This window comes from Mus musculus, chromosome 11 (assembly GCF_000001635.26).
Source record: "Mus musculus strain C57BL/6J chromosome 11, GRCm38.p6 C57BL/6J".
In the NCBI taxonomy this organism is placed as follows: Eukaryota; Metazoa; Chordata; class Mammalia; order Rodentia; family Muridae; genus Mus; species Mus musculus.
Genome location: NC_000077.6, coordinates 65,218,412 through 65,246,379, shown reverse-complemented (window position 1 = coordinate 65,246,379; position 27,968 = coordinate 65,218,412). Strand labels below are relative to the sequence as shown.

General features: G+C 44.1%; 1 protein-coding gene across 5 annotated transcripts in view; it reads left to right on the top strand.

Annotated features, from left to right (window-relative positions):
- Myocd (myocardin) overlaps positions 1–27,968 on the top strand; it is a 96,382-nt gene that overhangs the window by 23,610 nt on the left and 44,804 nt on the right. For 2 of the 5 annotated variants that reach the window (NM_146386.3, NM_145136.4), the window contains exons 2-5: positions 13,196–13,261; positions 22,591–22,646; positions 24,273–24,348; positions 27,690–27,851. In NM_146386.3, the coding sequence (NP_666498.2) occupies positions 13,196–13,261; positions 22,591–22,646; positions 24,273–24,348; positions 27,690–27,851 (360 nt within the window). Of the gene's footprint in view, positions 1–13,195; positions 13,262–17,257; positions 17,472–17,518; positions 17,563–22,590; positions 22,647–24,272; positions 24,349–27,689; positions 27,852–27,968 lie in introns of all 5 variants that reach the window. The other 3 variants (XM_011248893.3, XM_011248895.1, XM_006532816.4) reach the window with 3 other exon arrangements.

Here is a 27,968-nt window from a genome sequence, read left to right as displayed (position 1 = left end):
TAAATTAAAACACAAATTACGGGGCTGGAGAGATTGCTGCTCTTACAGCAAACAGGAGGGCGGTGGAGTTCAGCTCCCAGCATCCATGTGGTGGATCATAACTGTTTTAACTCCAGGGGCTCTGATGCCCTCTTATGGCCTCTGAGGGTGGGGTACACATATACACATGCAGAATATCAAACATAAACATAAAATAAGGAGAATCTTAAGCACACACACACACACAAAGTATAGTATGGTCACAGTTCATGTTTTCACATCCAAATAGTTCTGTTTGAGACTTCTACCCACAAGGTCACATTTAAATATCCAAAAATCCCACTAGGGAATTCATCCTTTCTGAACTTTCACAGCCTCAGCTGAGCTGCTGATAACCTCAGGGGCTCAGGAGCTGTGACGTGGGGTGAGAACACCCATTCCCACATGGTGATCGCATAAAGGTAATTTATATCCAACTTCTTTCTCCGAAACTAAAGTTTCCCCATTCTTGGTGATGACTCGTCACTTTAACTTCCTTTCTAGAAATCATCATCACCAGAAAGACAGGAAGAAGGAGAAATGGATGGGAGTGGCAAGGCTGTGAGCCAGTTCAGTCTCTTCACCCACCTTCTGCCTTCCCAGCCCATTATGTGAGCTGAGTTACCCATGCCTTGTGCCTTCCGTTTCTGCTTCTTAGAATGGTGTGCCCCCTTCCAGGCACAGCAGCCTTTGGCCAGGGCCCTGTCTAAGAAGCAGGCTTCTTTTGAAAGACTTTGGCTAGTATCCCCAATGTGACCCCAGGTATCCGTTCCTCACTAGAAACAATCAGGGAGTTTTTCTTCTGTAACCACATTTTGAAACAAGGTCGCGCTATATCCACCAGGCTGGCCTCAAAAATCTCAATCCTCCTGCCTCAGACCTGTGTGTGCTGGTTTATAAAAATGTCCTACTGTATCAGTGAAGTTATGTTATTAACATAAGGTATTTGTTAGCTTGGCAGAGTTCAGGAAAAGGTTAACTCATTGGTCCCATACCATTACCGTTTCTTCTATTAATCATGCTGCTCTAAAGACGAGAATATTAAAACCCAAAGATGCTGTTGTTCTCCCTAAGCTAGCCGAGTGCAGGTAGGCGTGACCTTCCAGTCCGTTGCATTTACACCATCATGCCGCTTCCCTTCGGCCACAAGAGCAGCCTGTCCAGCAGCATCTGGCACATAGAAGAGGGGTGGGGTTATGTGATAGGGAAAATGTCACAATGCCCATCGCTCCCGATATTCCTCTCTGACCGAAACCCCCAAGAGACAACGCAATGGCACCTGGCCCTTCTTCCTCACAGGAAGAGGCAAAGGTCATCTCTTAGATCACAACTTCAGGCGTATTGACTTTGCTCTCCCACTCCTGCCCCAGCTGCACGCAAGAGTCCAGTTCTACCCTCCAGAAGTATTGGACCTGCATGTGTGTATACCTCACTTAATTGTCATTCAGCAGGAAGCTGTCCCTTTGACCCAACAGGATTGATACCTCTTCTTTGATGAGAAACCATTAAGTTAAAATGGCTCCCCTGCTTTGGGGACATAGGTGCTTGCAGTGCTAGAGCCCACCACTCTGTCCTGGAGATCATTTGGAAACATTCTGACAAAATACTTCTCACCAAGAAAAAAACTTGTTTAAGGAAATTATAGGGCTGGCGAGATGGCTCAGCGGGTAAGAGCACTGACTGCTCTTCTAACGGTCCTGAGTTCAAATCCCAGCAACCACATGGTGGCTCACAACCATCTGTAATAAGACCTGATGCCTTCTTCTAGAATGTCTGAAGACAGCTACAGTGTACTTAAATATAATAAATAAATAAATCTTTAAGGAAATTATAACATAAGATCCTTCCTACCAGACATGAAATATATCCCAGCAGTCTGGATAATTTTTAATAACCACTATTGCATTAAAACAAGATTGACAGAGAGATGTAGAGATCCCTTGAATTCCTAATAAAGAGCAATTTGAGCCTTACATGTGACTCCCAAGTCTAATGACAGTGCAGAAGTAGACGGCAAATTGCTTTGGTTCTAGAAGCTGAGAAAGAATGACTCCCACATAGGAGAGCTCCACATAAGCTCTTGCCTAGCAAGCACCAGGTCTTGTTTCAAACTCCAGTAAGCAACCAAGCATGTGTATTCAGTACACATATGTGCATGCGTGCATGCACACACACACACACAAACACCACCACCACCATCACTAACATTTATCATCATCATTATCATCATCAGATAAAGCTCTCAGATAAAGCACAAGGATAACAAGGGTAAAACGCCAAGAATTCCTCTCTCCCCTTAGCTACTTAAAACCAGTACAGCTTAGCTGATAGTTCTACAAACACCTGCTGTTTTCAGAAGTGGAGAAAATGATGAGCCAAAAAGCAACCCTCTGTTGAGGGTATTTTTAGCTTCAGTGGATCATCCAGGGCTTGCCAGGATCTCGAGGGTCACCAGTGGCCACAGCAAGCTGAAGAGAAGACTCGGAGAACAAAAAGTCTCCCAGGAATAGGGCTAAGCAATTGCTGTGCCCAGTGGCAAAGGCAATGTCACCAGCCAGCACAGGCTTGGGGTGGCACAGTTTCTGCTTCAAGCTTCAGAGCTCTGCAAAGTGACTCAGGCCACATGACACAGACACTGGACGAGATGTAACCCAGCTGATGTTTGACCTCCAGACTTCCAGCTTTGCTAAACCTGGAGGAGAAGTCACACAGGGGCAGAGAGATGGCCCTGGCATGCTCATCCTGGGTGTGGCCCTGGGCTGGAGATGAGAGGCAGCGAGCTGCCAATTCTTTACCCTCAGAGGACCATAGTGGCTCAATGAGAGGATAAAGAAGGAAAGAAAAAAAGAAAGAAAGAAAGAAAGAAAGAAAGAAAGAAAGAAAGAAAGAAAGAGAGAAAGAAAGAAAGAGAAAGGAAGGAAGGAAGAGGAAGGAAGGAAGGAAGGAAGGAAGGAAGGAAGGAAGGAAGGAAGGAAGAGAAAGGAAGGAAGGGAAAGGGAGAAAGGAAGGAAGAGAAAGGAAGTGAGGAAGGAAAGAAGGAAGTACAAAAGAACAAAAGAATGAAAGGAAGGAAGGGAAAGGGAAGGAAATGAAAGGAAAGAAAAGAAAAGAAAAGAAAAGAAAAGAAGAAAGAAAGAGAAAGAAAGAAAGAGAGAGAGAGAGAGAGAGAAAGAAAGAAAGAAAGAAAGAAAGAAAGAAAGAAAGAAAGAAAGAGGAAGGAAGAGGAAGGAAGGACAAAAGAAAGAAAGAAAGAGAAAGAAAGAAAGAAAGAAAGAAAGAGAGAGAGAGAGAGAGAGAGAGAGAAAGAAAGAAAGAAAGAAAGAAAGAAAGAAAGAAAGAAAGAAAGAGGAAGGAAAGAAGGAAGGAAGGAAGAGAAAGAAGGAAGGAGGGAAGAAAAGAAGGAAGGAAGGAAGGAAAGAAGGAAGGAAGGAAGGAAGGAAGAAAGAAAGAAAGAAAGAAAGAAAGAAAGAAAGAAAGAAAGAAAGAAAGAAAGAAAGAAAGAAAGAAAGAAAGAAAGAAAGACAACAGACCAGCAAGGACCAGGCACACACTGTAGTCAAAAGAAAATCAGAACCACCTTCAGCAAGATCTACCATCCAAAAGATTTCAAGTTTTGCATTTTCTGTGACCAAATCACTCTAGTTCTAGGTTCATCCCTATACATACTTTAAAGTGCTGGAGAAAGCAGTCAGTGCATCAGGCCCTGGTTTTAACCGCAGTCAGCACCACCAAAACATGGAAGAGCTTGCAGGCAGCAGCCTAACTCCAAAGCTTCACTCCCGTGTTAATGATAAACAGTGTGAGTTTTCTCTGCAGCATCCATTCGGAAATCTAGAAGCACAGACTGTGCACAAAGCTCAGCAATTGAAATCCCTCTTCTTTTACTAATTTTATGATGTAAATTATTAATTTTATTTCTTGTAGATTTTGTTTTGTTTTGTTTTGTTTTGTTTTGTTTTGTTTTGTTTTGTTGGCTTGTTTTTAATCCAACCAAACCTTTTCATACCTTTTGAAAAATGAGAGTATGGGATGAAAACCACTACTTTGTGTGCTAACCTAAAAATCAATTAAATAAATAAACAAATAAACAAAGCTTGGGGATGAACTAAATATTTGCAATGGCAATTCAACAACTTACATGATAGCTAGAAAGTAAAAGAAGGGAGAAAAACATGCCGTCACTATTATAGTAGTGTGCTTTAGAGGGTTTCAAACAACATGGAAAAACATTGTGATATCTTACTAATAAAAGGCAGAAAATGCAGGAGAACTCGTGGAGCTCACTACATTTATTACATATAAGCTTAAAGCCTCACAAGCCACCTATTAACGTGACATCTCTAAGCTGACGATGATGTCTTAGTCTTTGGGACTGCTGTAATAAAACACCACAAGGTGTTAAACGAACCACAGAAAGTCGTTTCCCACATTTCTGGAGTCTAAAGGGTCCAGGACCTGGACCATCTCTTTTTGTTTGTTTTTATAACTTATTCACTTTACATCCTGCTCACTGACCCCTCCCCATTATCCCCTCCTAGGATCCTTGTCCTCTGAGTGAGTGTGGGCCTCGTGGGTATCTGGCACTTCAAGTCTCTTTGAGACTAGGTGTTTCCTCTCTCTCTGAGGCCAGACAAGGCATCCTAGCTAGAAAAACATATCCCACATGCAGGCAACAGCTTTTGGGATTGTGGCTGCTCCAGTTGTTCAGGACCCACACGGAGACCAAGCTGCACATCTGTTACATACATGCAGGTAGGCCTGAGTCCAGCCTGTGTATGGAACATGTCTTTAAAAGAGTTATTTCAGTTTTCATTTTAATTGTGTGTGTGTGTGTGTGTGTGTGTGTGTGAGAGAGAGAGAGAGAGAGAGAGAGAGAGAGAGAGAGAGAGAGAGAGAGAGAGAGAGTGAACACGTACCCAAAAAGGTAGAAGAGAGCACCTGATTCTCTGGAGTTGGCCGTTACAGGGAGCTGTGTACACAGGGTGGGTTCTGGGAACCCAGCTCAGGTCCTCTAGAAAAGCAGCAGGTTCTCTTAGCCATATTAGCAGAGCCACCTCTCCAGCCCAAGTTAATTTTTATACCTAAACCTTGCTTTGAGCTTTATTTAAATTTCACTCATACATGTTAATTCTAATAAAATACACATAACAGAAAATGTTGAAGCGGACAACAGAGTAGCCTAAGTACAGCCAGCACCTGCGAGTTTGTTAAAATAATAATAATAATAATAATAATAATAATAATAATAATAATAATAATTCTGTGGGTCCTGACTCCAGTCTGTATATAAATCAGCCATTCACAAAGTGGAATCATAAACTGTTTGACCTGTGGGCATGGGCTCATCTCACTTAGGATAATATCCTGATGGTTTATCATGTGTCAGAATTCCCTTTCTTTGTAGGTATTGACACACCATGCCAATTGGTGTATCCACTGATATGCAGTAGGCGTGTTGGATATCCACTCTCTGGATTATTGTAACTAGTTCTGCTATGTACGTGGATGTAAAAGAATCTGTTTAAATCCCTGCTTTGGATTCTTTGAGTAAATGACCCGAATTAGTCTTTCTGGACCATATGTTCACTCTGTATTTGAGGCTTTGATGTTTTCCGCAGCAGCTGCCCAATTTCACAGTCACACTAGCAGTTCCTGGGAGTCCCGTCTTCCCCTTGCCACCACTCGCTCTGTTTTATTGACAGTAGCCACCCTGGTGGTTGTGAGGCAACTGGCCTATCATTTTTCTGTTGCCCTCTTGTCTGTCTCTGAAAAAGGACTCTTCCATCTGTTCTTCCATGTGATTCTTTCCTTTGGTAAACGCTGATGTTCCTCCAGATTGGGCCATCCTCAGCATCCTCAGAATTGTGCCCTCCATTTGTGTTCACTGCCATGGGCACAGGCAATCATAACATGCAGAAAAAAGACACAGTCAATGGGAGGACTCATTGTGATGCCTGGAGGACTATAAGGAGAAACAGGAAGAGTCATGAAAGAGGTGCGAACAGGCAATGAAGGATTCATGACCCCAGAGGGTATTGGCAATCATCTTCGACCCAGCTGTGTCTCCCAAGACACCAGATGTGAGCCTCACAATTCTAAGAATGGTTCAGGCCCCTGTGCCCAACCCCTTATCTGATACAAACAGGAGAGGCTGGCCTTCTCTGGTACCTCAACTAGATGCCCTGTTAGCCCTGGCCAGACCCATCTTTATAGTAGAAGATCCTGAGCCCATGACTTTCTTTTGTTTCTTTGTTCCTTCTTCTCCTCTTCTTCTTTCTCCTCCTCCTCCTCCTCCTCCTTTGTATTCCATGGGTTAGTTCCTATGAGTTGATTCCTTTGTTTTCCAGGGTCGGCATAGACTTTTCTCTCAATTCTATCATTTACATGAATAAGTATAAGTACATGCTTAGCTCACCACCTGAAAACCGAAAGCATTTAGTACTTTTGCCACTTAAAACAAAGATGAGGTACAAGACGCAAGTCAGCTCACACTAGAGTTTAACTCCTAGAAGCAGCTCCTGGCTAGTGTCAAAGCTTTCACAAATGAAGAAGGCACTGCAACTCAGGGAATACAGAAAAATGTCTAGTAAGCATTCGTTGTATGGTTTGCTAACCGCACAATTAAATGTTTTGTGATAAATTAGAGAGTTACAGCCTCAATGAGCCTTCCCAACTCCATGTGGTAGGTCACCATAAGGCCGGGTAAGGCTGTATCTGTGGCATTAGGCTTCAGAGGAGACAGATTGGTAGAAATAGAATCAGTGTAGAGACTGTGAGTGGGTGGGTGGAGGAACAATCAGACACGAGGAGGAGGAGGAAGAAGAGGAGAAGAAGGAAGAGGAGAAGGAGGAGGAGGAGGAGGAGGAGGAGGAGGAGAAGGAGAAAGAGGAGGACTGAAGCACACTGCACAAAGCAATCTTATGTAAATTGAGCCTTATGATAACTCCATAACATTGTGTTGACACTACCAGTAGACAGCATGCTGGTGATCACAGGAGGTGTGAGCTACGTCTGAATTAGTGATTAGTAACATTTAAATAAAAAATCTGACAGAATTCATAAACCCATCAGCAGAACTATATTCTCTCTCTCTCCCTCTCCCTCTCCCTCTCCCTCTCCCTCTCCCTCTCCCTCTCCCTCTCCCTCTCCCTCTCCCTCTCCCTCTCCCTCTCCCTCTCCCTCTCCCTCTCCCTCTCCCTCTTCCTCTCCCTCTCTCTCTCTCTCTCTCTCTCTCACACACACACACACAAAACTTTGTAGTTTCAAAGCATTTACAGAACTTTCAAAACCAAACTCTTTGAGGAAGAATACTTCAAAATAAGGACAATACTGAGAGAAAGCAAAAGAAAAGGGTCGGGATAAAACGATCTTCTATTCAGGGAAACTGAATTTATCTCTCCAACTAGTGTGTTCAAGCCATGAAACTAGCAGCCACCTGTCTTATTCTGTGTGCTAACAGTAACCAGTACCTGCCACTCAGTAAACAATCAAATACTGTTTTAATTGGTCAGTGCTTTCAGTCTTCATGAGTGGTTAAAAAAAATGCAATTTTGCAAATGGAAATGAACTGTGTCAACTGTTACAATGTTGCATATTGTAACAGATGCAGCGAGTCAACTTTTACTCTGGGCTTTGTTTGAAAGCATCTTTTCTTTGTTTACAATACACTTTTATCACTATTTTCTTCCTAGTCTCTCTTTCCTTGGGTTATCTATTCCTATTCCTTTCGGAATTCAACTGAAAGGTTTATGCTGCAGCCTATCCCAAGATGATACCCTAGCCTTGACCTTGGAACTTTCTCAAGCTCTGCAAGTGGCAGTAAGGTGCCTTGTTTATGATTTATACAAAACTCAAGTTGTCTAAAACTCCAAAACTCAAATTGTCTAAAATTAAGCTCATCACAATTTTTTTTTCAAATTTCTCTGTCAATTCTATGATAGCGCTAATGCGCATTCTCAGAATTCTTGATTTTTCAGATTTCTGCATTGGTGCTTTTAAAGTCTGGAGGCCTTTGCTCTGTTTGGGAATCTGATGTGGACCACATGGCCCATGCCCAAGGGAAAGGCTCCAGTTGCTTCTATCAAGGAACCCCCAAATCCCTACAGGATCTCACAGGACCTCACACTAACTGTCTTTAGACAGAGTAAACTATATTCTCTCCTTCTGCCCACCAACTTCTGCTGCTTCCTTTTCTAGATTTTTCTCTTCTGTTTCTAGTCTGTTGTCTTCACTGAACTGAAACCCAGTCAGAATAGCTTAATGTTTAGAGAACTGAAACAGCCTTCGAACATGTTGATCTTAACAAAGAGCACTCAATGCTCTTCTTTGTTAGGTTAAAATCCATGATGTTAAAAGACAAAATATTCGAAACCCAGGGGCCCTACAAGAGCGGGAAGTGCTCTTATTACCAGTTGCAGGAATGAGTAGAATGTAGAGGTTATCTGATGGATAACTTGGAAAATAATCTATTCATTAAAAATGTGTTTACTATTTAACTTAATTGTGTGTGTGTGGGGGGGTGTACCACATGCATGTAGAAGTCATAGGAGGACATCATATCTCGAGAAACTGGAGTTAGAGGTTGTGGGCCACCATATTGTTCTGAGATCCAAACCCAGAGGTCCTGCCAGAGCAATAAGTGCTCTTAACTACAAAGCTCTCTCTCCAGCCCCTCAAATAATATATTCTTATAGCAACATTTGAAAAAAGTCACCATCAAAATGCTGTAAGCCTAGAGGTGTTTATCAGTATGCAGAGTGGGTAAAGTTTTGATAATCAATGTGATTTATTTAAAATATATTATTCAGGAATTTTGTTTCTATCAGTTTTGATAAGCTGTAGTTTTCAAGAAATTTGTCCATTTCTTTAATTGCTAAAACTATTAGCACAAATCTTTAATGATAGTCTCTTATTATCTTCCTAATGTCTATGATATGTAGTTACATTGCAGTTTTTATTTTTAACACTATAGATCCATTTTACCTGGCTTCCTTTTCTTCACCAGTCTAGACAGAAGTTGGCTGATTTTGTTAGCCGGTTATTGGGACCTGCTTTTAGCTTTGCTAGGTTTCTCTGCTATGTATGTGTTTTCTCTTTTAAAGATTTCTGCTTGTCTTGGTCATTGTTCTACTTACTGCCTGGAAGAGAGGCCATGACTAAGGAAACTCTTCTGTAAGAAAGGCGCTTAATTGTAGGGCTTGCTTACAGTTTCAGAGGATTAGTTAGACCATTGGTACCATGGCAAGGAGCCAGCAAGCAGACAGGGTGCTGAACAGTAGCTGGGAGCTTTACATCTTGATCCACAGGGAAACATGCAGGTGGGGTGGGTGAGAGGGAGAGAGGGAGAGAGACAGAAACAGTCACAGACACACACGCACACACAGAGAGAGACAGAGAGAGAGACAGAGACAGAGGCAGAGAGGCAGAGAGGCAGAGAGGCAGAGAGGCAGAGAGGCAGAGAGGCAGAGACAGAGATAGAAACAGAGAAACAGCGACTGGGTGTGGTGTAGTGTGGGCCTTTGAAAACCTCCAAGCCCACTCCCAGTGACTCACCTCCTCCAGTAAGGCAGTGCCTCCTATTCCTTCCCAAACAGTGCTAGCAACTGGGGACTGAGCATGCAAATATCTGAGCCCATGGCCAGACCACGGGGGTTGCTGTTTTCCATAAATTATATCCTCTACTGATTGCTATTCAGATGAAAATACTTTTAATTTTCCTTGTGATCTCCCTCCTCCTTTGGCCTGTGAATTATTTAAGTGTATAGCCAAATGTTTTCCTTTGTATCATATTGCTCCTGACTGCTAGTTAATTCCAGTCTGATCAGAGAGCACACACACTGAGTGAGCTTCAGAGGCTGGTGGGGCTTCTTGCCTACGATGGCTCTGTGATGTACCACATGCACTTCCAAAGAGTGTCATGCAGTTCTCGGGAGGAGTGCTCTGCAACTACATCAAGATGGAAGTCAGCTCAGATAAGCCCACATGCACTGTTCAACTCCTCTGAGCTGTTGGGGAGTTTTTTATTTTCATCTAGCATATTCAAATGTCGAGAGAAAACACACTCATGTTGCTATGTTCTACTAATGACTGTCTTTTATAATCTTAAAATGCCATATTTAAAAATGTCTTGGTTACATTTCTTTATTTGTTTTGTATGCATGCAAGAGAGGGAGGGGTGAGCCCTTTATTTGTCTTGTACGTGCGTGCGGGGAGGTCAGAAGACAATTTGCTGGAGTCTATTCTCTTCCTAGAACCTGCATGATCCATTGACCCCGTTGCTTCCAGCCTGTGTGGAGGTAGCATAGCATGACAGGAATGTGACAGGGGCTGGAGGTGGGAAGAAATCACATCTCAAATAACAGTAAGCAAGAAGATACAGAAGGGACCAGAGGCCCGAGGTCACAACCCCAGCACCGACTTCCTTACTAGGCTCTACTTTCTAACTGCCTACCTCCTCCCAAGCACTCAGGCCACAGACCTGACCTTGGCCCTAGGTCCTTTGTGGGAAGGTCAAGACCCAAAGGAGAACAGAGATTTCCTGCTACAGTGGGTCTGCATGGCATCCGTGTGCCTCGGGAACCCCACTAGGCACTGCAGTCTTTCTCTCCTGTCCTGTGTTTTTCAAATGAATAAGAAAGGGGGTAAGTCTGAAAAGTTTATCTAGATCCCCAGCGCTTTGATAGTGTTACTCCTGAATATCTAGGTTTCTTTCCAGCATTAATTTCCATATTCAATTCTTGAAGTGGCATGAGCTAGCAGCTGATGACAGCTGATGACTTCATTTTCCTTTCTTGGAAATCACTCCCTCCACCCCTCTTCCTGCAGGGTGCTTTCTGCTCAGGCTGAGAGCTTCTGGATTTTGTTTTGATCTTCCATCTTCCTGGGGTTCTGATGAGAAGCCTGTGGCTATTCAAGTCGACATTGCCTCCCTAACTGAGCTGCTCCTCCTTCCCCTCTTGTTCTGCTCATCCTTGGGCACTCTGAATTCCCCAGTCTCAGCTGTTTGGGCTCGCCTCTGAGGGTCTGCTCACTTGATCCCACCCGCTTTCCTCCAGTTGGCTGTGCCTCCAAGCTTGCTGGGCCCTTGGGTTTTTGCTGACCTTTGTTTCTTTGTTATGTTGTAGATTGTTGCTCGTATTATCCGCCCTTTCACTCATTTCAACATTGCTTCTTTATCTTTATTGAACATGGTTGAAAAAAATCACCCTTTTAAAAGCCTTGTCTGGGAATCCCAACACGAGGATCATACCCAGATCGCCGTCTGGGTTTATTTTATGTTGCCTTTTCCACTTAGCATCAGTTAAAATGCCTTGTTTCTTTACATATAGAGGAATCTTAAATGGTTCTCCAAGGACAAGCCATATACTATGTAACCCTGAAGTCTGTCACAATCCTCTGGAAATGCAGATTTTTTTCCCTACATTTATTGTAGCAGACAATTAATCCACAGAGAAGCAAGAAGCTGACTCTTGCCCATGTGTGGAGAGTCTGTTCCACTAAAGCCATAGGAATCAGTGGGAAACGGAGAGGGAATGGATGGGAAACGCTCAGGAGCTAGGGCCCCACCACCACCCTCGATCTTACTGTTCTCTTGCTTAATTTCCCCATCTCCCCCTGGCCATAAGCAGCACTTAGCAGGCCACTGCCCCTCATGCCTCTGACCAGAAGTCTGCACTTTGATTTGCTTCTGGAGTTTGTTGTCTGTAACTGTCATTTTCTCACGATGGCCACCTTCAAGCCTAAGCCTCCAGAGTAGGAACCTGAAGTCAAGTTGTTTCTCCAAACTCTGGTACCCTCTGTAATATGCTTAATATTTGCTATTTTTCAGGGTGTGTGGGTGTGTGTGTATGTGTGTGTGTGTGTGTGTGTGCATGTGTGTGCATGTGTGTGTACATGTCTGTGTGGCATGAGTATACATGTATTATGATGTGTGTGTGCATGTGTATGTGTTTGGTATGTGTGTGTGTGCATTGTGATATGTGTGTATGGTGTGTGTATGTGTATGTCTATGTGTGTGCAGCATGTATGTACATGTGTGTGTGTGTGTGTGTGGTATACGTATGCATGCATGTGTGATGATGTGTGTGTATATGGTGTGTGTGGTATGTGTGTACATGTATAAATGGTGTGTGTGATGTGTGTGGTGTGTGTATGTGTGCTTTTTTAATTATCGAGTAATTTTTGATTAGTGTTTCAATTGTTTGCATGTTTACTGTTGACTTAACTTCTGAATGTTCAAGCCAAAACACACCCTTCCTCTCTGTAGGGTATATGTCAGGTATTTGTCACAGTGATGGAAATTTATTCCCAACAACTTAAGCCAAGGACCATAATGGAAAACCAGAATCTTCCTGAAAGAATAGACTATTCATGATGGGAAAGCTAAATTTCCAAAGGCAGAGTTTGTTTGGGGGACAGAGTGGAGAAAATTGTAAATTATTTCCTCACAATTTAACAACCCCGTACTACTCAGTGGTAACAGTTGCAAGTACGTGTTTTATGCATAATCTTTGTGTTATGAATATCTAATGCATGTGCATAATATAATGTTTGGGTAGGTTGTAGTGGTTTTTCCTAGGAGAAGCATAATTGCAATAACCTTTAAATTTCCATAAGAATTCCAGATTCTCCTAGTGTTAGCATCTAATGGTGGCATTGCTGACAGGCACGCTGCTAAGCTGTATGCATACATTTATTTTATCAGGCTTTATAGCAGCTCAGACAGGTAGGTGTGACTCCTGTAACAAATGGGAAATCTGTTGATCCAGGAGATTATGTGTCATGCCCAGGTGCACATCCATTAAGGGGTAGAGATGTGATCTTGGTCCTAACGGGTCTTCACAGCTGATGTTTTCTTTGCTTTGTCTCCCCACTTTTCCATCGTGGGCTTCCACCCAAATAGCATAGAGAGCATAAAGTGCAGTAGAGAGAGGGAAATACCGTGCTGGGGAAATAACAGTCTCTTCAAAGGAGCCCAGGATTCCAGCTTCTGTAGATTCATAGCACCAACAGCATCCTGCTCCTCTCACGCCTCCCTTTGACTGGCACAGATATGAAGTGTACTTCACAATAACATTCAAAGCTGTGTGTTAAACCGGAAGGGCTAGGAAGGTGTGATGAAAACACGTGACCGTATTCCTTCCTGCCCAACTCACAGACTTGTGCTTCCTTTTCCAAGTCTTACAGTTACGGCTTCAACAGAGAAGGACCCAGGAGCAGCTGGCTAACCAAGGCTTAATACCGCGTGAGTACCCACAGCTCTTCCTCATTTGGTCAGCATTGTGATATCCAGAAGATAGGAAATGCCTACAGATCAATACGTTTAAGTCAGTGCATCTCTCACCCAAGACCCCTCAGAATCTGTATTTGCCGAAATATAGACAGTGAATGTTTTGTCCAACTGTCTTTATCTACACAGAGGTTATTCTTAAGATTCCAATATGGTAGATTTACTCTCAGGATAAACTCAGTTTCTGTTGGGCTTCCCTGGCTCTTCTACTTTTGAAATTGGTTCTTCTAGAAGTACCAAGTGCCCTCTCGCTTTCTCTCTCTCTCTCTCTCTCTCTCTCTCTCTCTCTCTCTCTCTCTCTCTCCCCTCCCCCCGCCCGTGTGTGTGTGTGTGTGTGTGTGTGTGTGTGTGTGTGTGTGTGTATTCATCTTTTTTATTTGGGTTCAGCTATTTAAGTCCACCATTATTTGAATATTGTCAACTATTTCCTTTATAGAAGATTCAGTGTAATACTGTTCTAGCATAAGCAGTATATTGAATTACTTCCCCCCAAAAAAGTGAGTCAAAAGGGGATTATCATTGGTTTTAGGAGATAATTTGAAATTTCTAAACACTAACATTAAATCTTGGTTATCTAGGAAAGTATAGGGAAGGGTACCCTGGCCCCATTAAATTCAAATTCAAATTCTTCTAGGTCCTATTAACTCTCCAAATAAAATTAAAAATCAGCCGGGCAGTGGTGGCGCACACCTTTAATCCCAGCACTTGGGAGGCAGAGGCAGGAGGATTTCTGAGTTCGAGGCCAGCCTGGTCTACAGAGTGAGTTCCAGGACAGCCAGGGCTACACAGAGAAACCCTGTCTCGAAAAATCCAAAAAAAACAAAAAACAAAAACAAAAAAATAAATAAAATTAAAAATCAATATTCATAATGATACCTGCAGAAATTTGGATTGTGGCACAATACTGTCCCACCATGCTTCAGAGTTGAACACATGGGCATCCCGATTTTATTGTTGACAGACAGCGATTACCACAGATAAATACTAAAGCCTGGAACTGATAATCTTTAAGCCTTTTGCATCTGCAATTTGAAAGTAGCCTTCTTAATAGCTAAGCCTGCCAATGGCAAACAGCAGGGAGCTTTGGAGCAAAGCTTTTTAGGGTTTTTCCTGAGCACTGAAGGGACAGATGGCCCTGTAGTCTCAATACTGTTTCTGCAACAGTGTTCTGCGGGTGAAGAAGGCAGCAAATTCATGCCGGGTTTTTTAGCCTGGTCAGCCCCCCTGAAGTGAGAAAGATGGAAGACAGGGATCTGAGACTAGTCATGGCAGAGAATTCCAAACTCTCAAAGATCATAGCCTGCATCCTCAGCACTGTCCCCCTTCCCTCCATTTTGCAAGGGCAGATAGAGTGCGTATACACCTGAACTTTTTAGTCCATTTGAGGTCTCACCACTGACTTAAAAGAAAATCACTGCACATGCCTGAATGCTGAGCCTGGATTTCACAGCTGGCATTTGGATGAAAATACTTTGGGGGTCTGTGGAGTTAAATCACAGAATAAGTGAAGAATTACAGGCAAAGACAGAGATGACCCCTGAGATGTAGTGTAAGCCACACCTCTCATGTCGGGTGCGTAAGTCAAGCATCTCTTCCTGAGGAGGGACAAAAACGGAGATGTGATGTTTTCTTCTCAGAAGTTTCCGGCTGAAATTCTGTAGGTATCAACAAAATACTTTTAAAATGTTTGCAGAGAATTTGTGACTAGTCCATTGCATCATCCAGACAATTTCAGGGCAGCGGGGAAGTCCTACAAAGCATGAAACATTGAGTTTGAAACTCAGCCAAGTGATAAAGGGTTGATAGTTTGTAGCTACCTCCTCCCAATCAGAGTTTCTAAGGACAGAGCTCCTGATGTAGGAAAGTGTGCAGGTGTCTGGCACACACTGAAGACCCTGTGTGGATGAACCTGTTCCTCTTAGCTTTCCCCAGAAAGCTGAAGAAAAGCTAGATCTCTTCCCCTGATGGTGGGCTCAGACTCAGAATACGACACTGAGGTACCATGCAGAGAGGATTCACAAGGCTTGGAGTCTCCGGAATTCAGTCTAATTTAATGTATTGGGATTTTTGCTGTTGTTATTTGTTTGTTGTTGATGTTGTTTTGGGTTTTTTGTTTGTTTGTTTGGTTGGTTGGTTGCTTTTGGTTGGTTGGTTTTTGTTTTTTACATTTGGTAGTCTCCGGAGTCTGGCCACTCCGGAAATGCCCAACCCTTTCTTAATATGGCAGAATTGAGGTCAGAACCTGTGATGTCCAGTGCCTGCACATACCAGGCCCCCACACAAACCCTTTTCCTCACATGTTTAAGAGAAATCCCTTTACATTTGTAAGAACTTAAGTCATTGTGACCAAAATATTCAATTAGAAAGCTGAAGTGTAGCTCATGACATAGCAGCCACCTCTCACAAAAAAAAAAAAAAAAAAAAAAAAGGGACCCTGGCCTCCATCCCATGTACTGTGAAGACTCTCTGGGAAAAGTTAAGAATGATTAATGGTCCCAATGAGATGTGTTACTGTGACCAACTATGAATGACAAACTCCACTACCTAGACTCTGTCTCTGTCAGATCCCACCTTTTTTCAAAGTGATGATTAAACTCTATGGTTTCTCCTCTCTGACTCCAATGAGCTGAGATGTACCTTCCAGTTGTCGAGCCCACCTAGCTCAACAGGACTCAATGCCCTTCCTCCTTTTCATGGTCATGCACTGGACAGGCAGGCTTTGAGGTCACTGCTAAGTAATAAACAATCCACACCAATAGCAACAACATGGGTCTTTGTTTTTGTTGTCCAATTCCTCCAGTCACTTTGAAAAGCATCTACTTTGTCCCTGTTTGTATGAGTTTAGGTTTCTCGCCCTTCCGGTGCGTTGGATGAAATTAAATATACCAACTTTTGAGTAAAAGTGAAGGCAGATGTCTTCTTAGGCCGATATAGAACCTTAGAAGAACTTAAGTAATGAGAAAGGTGTTCTTTGGCTCCGACTGGGAGGCTGAGCCACACCCTAAGTTAGCTTTCAAGAGTGAGTTGTGAAGCGCATACTTTCCAAAAGCCATGAACGCTAAAGCTTTATGATTCAGACTTATCTCCACATATGATTCTCACAATGGAACTGCCTGACTCTCCATGGAAGCTTGGGTTTGGAAGGTTGTCTTCACTGGCCTGCAGGCTCACGAGCAGGTTCCTTGTTTCCTTTGGAAACATCAAAGGAGAGCAGTACTCATCCATTTCCTCCCGATACTTCTCACCCTGAGCATCACTTGCCCATGGCTGATGCTCTTTTATTTTTAAACATTTTATTATTCCTTTAGCGGTTGCATCAAGAGTTTTGTTTGTAATCACGTTCCCTCTTCCAACTCTTCCCAGAAACACCCCAGCTTCCCTAGCCAACTTCTTGTTGTTTCATTTAAACCCATAAAGACCAGTTTGTGATGCTCACACATTCTTGGATAGGTAGGCTTCCAGCGGAGCATTTTTGACTTACCAAGGGGCTACAGTCTTAGAGAAAACCATCTCCCCGTCTCCTTTCAGCTGGCAGTTGTCAATCATTTCAGTGCTAGATAGGGAATTTCATGCTCTACTCCCGTCTCTGTGCTAGGATTTGGTCTGGCTTGGGTTTGCTCCAGTCTGATTCAATGGCTTCAGTGGCTCCATCTCATTCTGACCCCTTCCAAATCCCTCGGATAAAAGATTCTCAGCCTTCAGAATTAGATACATTAAAATGCCCCTAGAGCCATGAGTATCTATTAGGAGTAAGGCTGTAGGTAGGGCATAAACATGGGAATCAGACACAGTTTCTGAGTCAATGGACTTGCAGTCTATAGGGAGCTCCAAATAGCCCTCATTTAACTGTTTCTATTGACAACTTGGGGAAAGTGTAGAACCCACAATGAGTGTGAGTACCTGGGGATTTGAAGGAGGAACCTGAATGTTCCCTCTTTCTCTGTTACTAAGGAGCATCTATTGGGAGCAAGCTCAGCGAGTACAGAATACAGCTGTCTTCCTGGGATGGAAGAGAAGAGGAAAGGAACTGGAATGGGTTTTAGAGGACCTGGGGACCAGAGCGTTCATTCTGTGTCCACAGTTTCAGATAAAGCCATCTCTGCCTTGAGTGGGGTTTCTGGGCAGCTTAAGTCCAGTGATCTGATCAATGTAAATGAATGTCAAGGTACAAGGAGCTGTCTATGAATGGTGCTGCCTTTATTTGTTTTGCAGACTAATCCAAGCTACATCAGCCACATACTTACTGCAAAGCCTTGGTAAACCCCTGAACTCTGTGGCACTCCTGAATAGCCAGAAGAATGACGGGCCCTCCCCGCACCCACTGCCCTTGCAGATTCACCATAGTTTTGAGACATCCACTGGATAGATCTCTGCCTTTTCTCAGTGCATCAGCTGACTTGGCTCCCCCCCCCCCACACCACCTACCACACACTACTGGCTGCCTGAGCAGAACACGGCACAAGGGGATTAATCTGTCTGCCTCTTCCTTTCTCCCTAACATCTCTCTGCCCCCCCCCCCAGAACTAGGGAAAGGTACCCTGAACTCTCATGCCAAGCTGGACCAATTCTGACTTCTCTTTTGTCTTTTACCTCTCCTTCAATTTCCCAGTTGCCTGTTTCTTAAAAAGTAGAAAACCAGTCTACTTAGAGGCTGGCTTTGAATTTGTTTTTATATCCAGTAGGGAAGAAATTCCAAAGTATTTCATGTTGGGTCAGACTCTATACATGTATAAACCAGATATTAAATGCCCCCAGCTACACTGAGCAAAGATATTGTTTTCAAACACTTAGGACTAAAATTTGGGCACAGATGAGCAATTTATTATCAAGTGCCCCCCCCCAGAGAGATATAGAAATAGAGATAGAGAGGCAGATAGTTCATAGAAAAATAATATCCAAGTTATCATCTACATGTAGCCTGTAACCTGATTGCTCAGGGGAGCATCCTCAAGGTCCTTTCAAAGCAAAGCAGAGTGTGCAAACACTTTGAAGTCCATTTTGTAAGTGGGAAGCCAAAGGTGCAAAAAAACCCTACTGGGTTAGTCCAAGGTTAAGCCAACGAGGAGAAGCCTCAATTAAATAGTTCCTAAATTCTCAGGTGCCCAGGATCCCTTTAATCAGACAGCATTGTGAGTCTCATGTTTGAAATAACTGTCTCTTCCCCAAGGAGTACTCTCCAGTAGCGCGCTGGAGATTGGCACAGCAGCTAAGAGGCACTGGGCTACTCTTCCAGAGGACCTAGGCTCAATTTCCCAGCACCCAGATGATAGTGCACAGTCCTCTGTAACTCCAGTTCCAGGGAATCTAATGCCCTTTTCTGGCCTCTACAAGCACCAGGCATACACATGGTGCACAGGCATATATCCAGGCAGAACATCCATACACATAAAATTTAAAAACCCTAATAAATATTATTAATTCATATCTCTAATTTCAAATAATAAATGAGTAAATGCTTTTTCACAGGAGCTAGCATTTTTATACATTGCTATGACTCCAGGCAGCAATGACCTGAGAGGCGGTGTTATTCACCTGAGCATCCTTTCTAGGGGTGGACTCTACCTCTTCCTTCATTTTTTTAACAGTACTGAAAATCAGCCCCTGACAATCCCCATCCAGCGCTTCTCTTCAGAACTCGCTGTTTCGTTGAGACCTTCCATAGGAGGTTGTACTGGCCTTACAAGCTTCACCAATGTTCTTAAACCTGAGCATCAACACCATGTGGGGGATTTGTTCAAATCTGTTTCTATGCTTCACCCCTAGAATTGTACAGGCTGTGGTTCAGAGTTAGGAGGGCTGGAACGTTTCTAACAGTCTCCCAAATGATGCTGGTAATTGCTAGTCCCAGGGCCTGCACATAGAACTGAGGCGCAACCCAATGTAGCCCTTGGCATCTGCCTCTTTCTCTATTCAGTGGAGTAATATAAAGTACTAGGAGTTCTCCTTGGGCCTGGTTTTGAGAAATTCCCTAGAGGAGAGTTAGCCACATGCCTGCTGGACTGTCGATCAACACCAGAGCCCCGCCCTGTGCAAAACAGCCCTCCTCGGTCTGGAAATGAGTTCTCAGAATCCCGGGCCTCTTTTTTCTTCATTGCATCTCTTTGGAGGCCTGAAGTCAGAGTGGAACAGAAAGACTGCAGGAGGCCTGTTCTTATCTAGGCGAATGTTTATCCACACAGCTGACCCAAATTAGCTGGAGCTGTAGGGACAGAAATAGGAATGGCCTGCGACTAAGGCTGAGGCGAGAACGTGAATTCCCCTGCGAGGAGCGATTAATCTTCCTCCAGGGGGAACAAGTCAGATGTGTGGCTGACTGGATTTATAGTCGAATTCTAATTTGAAATCACATGGACTTATTTTTTTAATTTAGAAACCCAAATTCCTTTTCCATCTTAAATGTCAGTGTCCTTTAAATACGAAAATTTGCCATCTGATACTCCCTGGGCTGGCAGGAGAAGTGGTCCTTTGTGTATTTAAAAAAAAAAATCAACCGAGGGAGGCATTATGGTTTTTGGAGGCCTTCAGGGGAAATGGCTAGAGCCCACATTCTCTGGAGTCACAAAGAAGGCAAACCTCAACCCCAGAGCCACCGCAGGGGAGCTTTACATAGTGTGACCTCAAGCTGGTGCCCCATAGCACACCCAACCCCCATGGTAAACTCAGAGGAGAGCATCTATTGATGGGGGCAGCATGCAGACCTCTTTGTATTCTTCCCAAGACCTCAAGCATAGCTTTCTACCCTATGGTAGAGGCTCTGGAAAAATTTCCCAGTTCCAAACATCAGAGAACTAAACTGTGTCAATCACTCCACCAGAGAGGTAGCATCATGCGTTGCTTTGTAAAGCCAAACCAGGAAATGGCAGTGCTTTTCAAGGACGTGACAATCTCTACAAGTGAGACCTGAAGAATCTCAAGGATGCAGAGTCAGGAAATTCCCTCTCAGGTCTCAAACCCAATTAGAACCAACTGAGCAGACCAGCAAAAAGGCACAGTGACTACAGGCATTTTCTTCACAAATCTGATAACCTGAGTCTAATGCCCAGAGCTCACACAATGGTGGAGAGAGACAGCTGACCCCACAGTGTTGCCTTCTGACTTCCACACTTGTGCCTCAGGATACGTGCCTCCACGGGCATGGCATACATACAAATGCACACACAATAGTAACAAAATGAAGTAAAAAACAAAACAAAACACATTTTGCTTAGAATGTGGGTGATATCAGAAGGCTGCCATACTGTGCCCTTTAAGGAACCCCTCCAGGAAAAACAACTTATTCTTCCTGATTATTTAGTGAAGATCCTTTCAGAATCAGTTCCTTTACTGCGGATGAAAGTTACTTAGCCATGTCTAACATGTCATGCTTAATTCCATGAACACCAGTTGAGAGGACAGAGGTAAAGGCCTATGGGTGCAGAGCTTACCCATCACAGAGGCCTAAGTAGACCTTGTGACCTGGCAGCCTGGTGAGGGAGAACCTCTCCATACATGCCCAGCGTAAATGTCCAGGGATCAAATGTGAGAAAAGGCAAGACTCCCTCGCAAAGGTACCTAGATTCCTGTCAAAGAAAATGCATGAACCGCAGTAGTGATACACATTTGTTTCTCAGAATCACTTGGCTGGGAAAAGGTGAGGAAGAGATGGGTGCCTACAATAAAGTATGGCAGGGAGGCCCACTTACAACTGAAACTGACAAAAAGAAGCTGGATAGTCAATGTCCAGGTCACGGTGGAATGTTATAGTCAGCTAAGTTTTCATTCCCTTTCCATTGAGAAAAAGCCTCTAGCTCCAAATCAAAGTGAGAAGAAATATCAACAAAATTAGGTACAAAGCAGCCACCAGGGACAATTTGGGCATGGCTTTTTGCCAGCATTGTTAATGTGGGAATGAGGCAGAGAAGTTGATAGAGCGTGCCTCGTTAACATCCCAAACAGCATCCTACATAGAACGTACTGTAACCAAGCACCACTATGGTACCTACCAGGTCATGTCAGCTTGACCTCCACCAGGTCGCAGAGGAGCTGGGCTTCATTTCATGCAGTCTTCAAGGCTGAATGTGCAGTTATGGGTACAGACACCCGTGCACACATGCATGCACGTGCACACACACACATACACAGTCACACACACACACACACACACACACACACACACACACACACACACATATACACTGACCTTGCCAGGAAACTAATTCAAGATTTTGAAGACAGCTTTCTTGCCTGTGGTGTAAGAGTAGACACTTGCTAGAGTATTTGTAGAATCTGGCTATGTTTCATAAGCATATCCAGACTTACAATTGATGTTAAAAGAAAAAACAACAACAACAACAAATGCAATTCTGCTCAACCTCTTCACTTGCAATGAAACCTGATTGTCTATGGCTCCCAACTGAGATGGTTCCCCTGGGAGCCAACATAAAATGCAGACATGTGTGGAAGAATGTTCTGCACTTTTGCTACGCTGGGTTTATGGGAACATAGTGAAGAGGGGCTTCAAGGAAAGATGGGAGGGCACAGAGGGAGGAGTAGACATGCTAACCAGCGCAGGCTGTCAGTTCTGTGCTGCTCTATGCTGCTAGGCATGATTGCCTGGAGGCCTGTGTCCACGGACAGAGAATAGTTGGGACACCATGCCTGGAAAAAGACTAGGGAATCAGAAGACCTAGGATCTAACTATGTGCCCCTGGAGAAGTCAATCCATTTTTGTGCACCTCGGTTTCCACACTTCGTTTAGGGTTGGGATTAGAGTCCACGGTTTCCATGGAACCTTCCAGTCCTCCTATCTGACTCTCTGCATCTCACTCAATCCCCTCCTTGGACTAGCTGCTCCTGGTCAACTACACCCTATATCCAAAGTACAGTCTCTGCCTCCAGTGTGCCCCATGCACCCCAGACTACAGCCATCCACCAAGCTTTTAGAACTGAGGGCACAGTAAAGTCAAAGAGGATGTGAGTTACCTCACTTCCTGTCCCCCGTAAGCTAGTAGTAGAGTATCCTCCACCCGGGTTCCTCAGAACTTGGCATGGCCTGCCTACACCACTTCTCCTGTCGCAACGCCTGCCTCTGCTGCTCCTCCTGGATTAGGCTTGAGTTCTGCCTTCCTCTGTCTCTTGTGGCTTCTCGGCAGCTGTGACCTCCAGGCCTTCCCTCTTTGTTGCTTGTGGCCTGATGGGGGCCCTCACGTCCAGACTGTGCATAGCTCAGCAAGCACACAGCCACCCTGCAACACCGACCGTGCCTTCGGCCAGCCTCTGCTCACCTCTTTATCTTTCTGTTGCAGCACTGAAAGGTCCAACTGAATTCCATGACCCGAGAAAACAATTGGATAGTGCCAAGGTAAGTTTTGCAAACTGCCTTTTCTGAAAGTAGGCAACAGGCTATTGGTATGAACACTAAAACTTAGGCTTCAGTGTGTACAACGAGCTCCAAATGGCCACATTCCTGTCCTCACACCAATATGGACTCTCATTCCCATGACGCCTGTGAAAATGACATCTAACACGTGAGCTTTCAGACTGACAGTTGTCACCTTAAGAAAAAAACAGTTTTTTTAACCATTTATATCAGAGAACAATCACCAAAGATATAAGGTTGAGGTTACTTTTCCACTTCTGCCTTCCAGCTCCATGCTCTCAGAAATAAGACTCAGACTCAAAATATATTTACAAATACATTGGCCATATAGCTAGGCTCTTCTCTGACTAGAATCATAACTTAGAGTAATCCACTTATTTTAACCTACATTCTGCCACATGACTGGTTACCTATGCTCAGGTACCACTTGGTTATCTCTCTCCTTACATCTTCCTGGGTGCATCTTCCCACATCTGGCTCCATCCCAGAATACTTTCTCTCCCAGGATGTCCTACCATCTATTTCCTGCCTAAGCCATAGGCCATAGACGTTTTAATTGACAGATGATACATCCATACAATACACAAGCTATTCTCCCTGCAATACACTAGAGGTCAAAACATCCTTAAGAAGAGAAGGAAAGGTGGTCTACTCACCATCTTTCAGTATAGTCCTTCTTAGCAGAAGTCAGGTTTTCATAAGTGTGTTCAGTAGGAAGCTGAAGGCTGGAGGTGGGGTTCATTTGGAGCAACACCAAGGATGATGTTCATTCATTTTCTCATTTAGGCAACAGGTTGTTTTGTTGTTGGTTTTTTTGTTCTGTTTTTTGTTTGTTTGTTTTTATTTTTCACGTCAAGGGCAAGTTGACAGACTCATTAGGCACCTTTATAATAAATAGGTTTCTATACCTGATGTTCTCAGTGATAGAAACATGATGTAGCAGCCGTCTGCACCTCCAGAGAGATGGGGAAAGACATCTTGCCTTTGTCAGTTGCAGCTGTGTAGCCTGGCTGTGGAGAGATGGGAAGAGCAAGATTTTGCAGTTCTTCCAGGTTGCTTGTGAGTGGCTGTGGTGCCTAGCGCTGCAGAGTAATGAACAACAGACAGACTGGACAGACTCCTCAGTACTAGGAGAGCATGAATAGGGAGAGAGAAGAACCTGGACTTAGGAATTCGCAGCCTCTCATCCCTTTTAGACAGCTCCTCTGTGACAATGTGATGTGGCAAACCATCTCTCCCCAGGTTCCTTCCAAAGCCTGAATTTGCAGGTTTCACACTTGGCCACATCAGAGGGAACAGGCAAGGGCTGTGTGAATTCAGATTGGAGAGCGTGTTTATAATATTTCATCTCTGACCTTGGTTGCTTTTGAGATTATTTTAAGAGGCAATATGATCAATTATAGCAAAACATCTCTAGAATGCCTTTGTATTTATAGTCATTGACTTGGGACCAGGCTTTTTAACCCTCTGCTGTTCTTTCCCATACTAAGACTCTGTGTTTCTTTGCAAAAACCATTTGTCATTCAAAGAGTACAGCTTTCTTTTTGAGAGAAAATGAGACTTTTTGAAAGTTTAAACTAGGTGACTCTCTGTGTATTTGTTCTACAGACTGAAGATTCCCTGAGGCGCAAGGGCAGAAACAGGTCCGACCGTGCCAGCCTGGTTACTATGCACATTCTCCAAGGTAAGGCTGTGTAAACCATAAACTAAGAGATACCTGCTTAGTGGGAGGCCATTTTTGTAGTTTCCTGTCTCTGTACTTGCTAAGCCCCTTTAAAAACCTCCCCTAAGCCCAAGGCAGTGGACACACACACCTTTAATCCTGGCACTTGGGACACAGAGTCAGATGGATCTCTGATTTTGAGGCCACCCTGGTGAGTTTCAGGATAGCCAGGGCTACACAGAGAAACCCTGGCTCAAACACACACACATGCACACGCACACACGCACAGACACACACACACAGGCACACACAGGCACACACACAGAGACACACACACACACAAAGACAAAGCAAAAGCACCACCACCAACAACAACAAAAAGCCTCTCCAAAATAAATTAATGAAATAAAATAAAAATCTTTCTAAAACACACATGCACACGTACATGCACATGCATGCACACACCCGAGCTTCTCACTAGGCTATTTTGAGCAATCCTCCAGTCATTCTCAACCACGAGGAAAACTTAGAAAGACACACGTTTGTTTGAGATTTGGGCTTCAGACTCACCTGGGCTATTCTGACCTGACTCTAAGGTAGTGGTTCTCAAACTTCCAATGCTGTGACCCTGTACAGTTCCTCATGTTGTGGTGCCCCCCAACCATAAAGTTACTTCATTGCTACTCCATAACTGTAATTTTGCTACTGTTACATATTGTAATGGAAATATCTGACATGCAGGATATCTGACCCCCACAGGTTGAGGAGCACTGCTCTAAGACCAGGTGATTCCACTGTGATCTCACTGTGCACATATAGAGTGTCCTCTGTAGACACAAGGGGTATCATCTAGCTGTCCCTGTAGTCATTGAGTTGCAGTTTGATTCTGCCCTGTGCCCTAGAGTGCAGGAAATAAGGATCTCAGACAAGTCAATGCTGATCCACGATGTTCTACCCTGGGTGCTGTGACCCTGTTCGTGAAAGGGAAACAAAGCAAATGCCTAGTTGTCACCATCGCCGGACACCCGAGGGAAGGAGATGCCATTCCTGCAGTAGGAATCCTCAGACCCCTGGGGTCCAGCTTCAGAGATGTTCAGCTTCTATTCTGACATTTTCTGTGAAGTGTTTGCTCAGTGACAAAGTGCTGTGCTGGTGGCGGCTGGCTGACTTTGTGGGTGCAGAGATGAATAAGACTTGGGTTTCTAACCTTAGAGAACTACCCAGGGTAACAGAGGGGGTGGGCACGAGAATCAGCATCCAGAACCCAGCACAGGAGAGAAAGTGCATGGTATTCCGAAAGTGCAGGGGAGGCCAGGGAAGGGAGACGTCTGGCTCAGAATAGCCTGGGAAAGGGAAAGCAAGGACCTTGGATAGGAAGCATGAAGCAAGCCCAGGAAGAAGGAAGAGCATTTAAGGTGGAGGTGCAGCGTGCACCCAGCAGCAGTGTGCTCTCTCCAGAATGCAGATTTCCTTCCAAGACGGCATTCCAGCTTTACAGAGCAGGAAAGGCCCTGAAATGGGGTAGAAGTTGTGAGTCTTTCCCCATTGGTTAACATCCTCTCTGACTCTTCTAGCTTACTGGCTCTTCTCCAACCATGGAATTAAGTGAGACGCTGTAAGACAGAATGTAGATGGCACAGAACCCAGAGGAAAGGCTGTCAAGAGTTCTAAGGGCTCTCAGGCATACGTGACGGAATTCTTACCTTCTTCGCGGGGACATCTACGAAGACACTGGGAACCAGTGCTGTGTCAGCACAAAATTACAGCTATACAAATAGCCCAAGAAATGCCATTTCAAATGAGATACAGGCCTTCCGATGGTCAAGTTAGCAAATAAAAATAAATGTTACACACAACCAGAATGCATGAGATGCAGGCATGTGTGCTCTGCTTGGGGCCGTGCTGCCGAGTCATTGTTCCCTCCGTGCAGTTTGGCAGAGTGTGTCAAACTCCTTGGTAAAGGTTGGTAGACAATGGTGTTTAGCAGAGAGTTATTGGGAGGGGAAACTTTGAAGCTGGTAAAATGTCCAGCAATAGGCGATCCCCCAAGTCAATTGGGGATCCTCTGCTGACTGTGATATCACATAGCAACCAGAGCAAGTGCTCGGAGGGATAATGACTTAATGAGAAAAAGCTTAGAGGATGTTTAGTCAAAACAGCAGGAAAGAAAACAGTTTTTATAGACAAATTCTGGGAAGTCAAACTAAACATGTTAATATGTGCGTTTGTGGTCCAGTTCTGGGAAGAAAAAGTATAGATCTCACAATAAAAACAAATAACTCAGAAAAACTGATGCCTCGCAGGCAATTCCCAGCTTGGTTCATTTTCTCATGCCTACCCTTGGCATTTATGGTACTGGGGTGCACAGAGGTGCTATAGTCAAGAAAGCCTAGGAGGGTGGGGTGTAGCTCAGCAATGCAGTGTTTGCCTGACTTTAAAGGACTTTAAAGGACTTGTTTCTTTCATCATTATCAGTCGAATCAGGTGCTCAGCCACAGCAGCCCTTCATTCTGGAACTTGTCTCTTCCATGGACAGAAGAAATTCCAGTCTTCCAGACAGAAATTAGAAATTAGCTCCCAGGAGTCCCAGAGTAACAAAGACCCACTAAGATGCAAATGACCTCTTTTTCTGTGTCTCTGTGTCTCTATGTCTCTGTGTCTCTGTCTCGATCTGTCTCTCTGTCTCTGTCTGTCTGTCTCTGTCTGTTTCTCTCTGTCTCTCTCTCTCCCTCAATTCAGGTGGGGACAGGAAATTGGAAACTTATTGCAAAGGTGGGCACAGTATGCCCCAAGGGCAGAAGGGATCAGGAGTTGACTCTAAGGATCAGAATGAAAAGATACTTGTCCAGAAAAGAAGTAGATCCAACTTCAAAGACATTTTTTTTTTTGGCCTTTTACAACAGATCTGAACATTTGCCTCTTAGTATCACCATCATGACAAATCTAAAACCCCTAGATGGTTATACCCTCCCCCTACACTAACTATTACCAGGAGATCTTGTTTACTGCAAACCCAGCCTGTGCCAGTCACTCTCAAAAGTCAGGAACCTAAGGTCAAAGAAGCCACAGGGACCCATGGACTGCTTGCTTACAAAATTGCCAAATTGCATTTTTTTTTTTAAACAAATCCTCTCAAGGCAAGTTTCTCCAGTTTTCCTGTGCGTCTTCATTTGCCTTTATTTGGAAGTGTCTGCTCTCTGGTGCTAATCCCTGTGAAGTGATGATGCTCACATTGAAAAATTATCAAAATGGTAGAGCGTGGTGTGACACAGTGTTTTCTAACCAGCAGCCAAAAAACCAAACCGAACAAAAATGACATCGGGTTCTAAAAGGGAGGGATCCTGTCTGTTTCAACCTTGCAGCCTCCACGGCAGAAAGGTCCATTCCAACTGCTCAGATGAAGCTCAAAAGAGCCCGCCTTGCAGATGACCTCAATGAGAAGATCGCTCTCCGCCCAGGGCCCTTGGAACTGGTGGAGAAGAACATTCTGCCGATGGATTCTTCCGTGAAAGAGGCTATAAAAGGTAGTTTGGGTTGGGGGAGGGGAGGCATGCTGTCCCACACTTGTGAACCCCACAATCTGGGGGGCAGCTCTGGCAATCCAGGGATTTTGTTCTGAGCATCTTACTGGACGACCCATA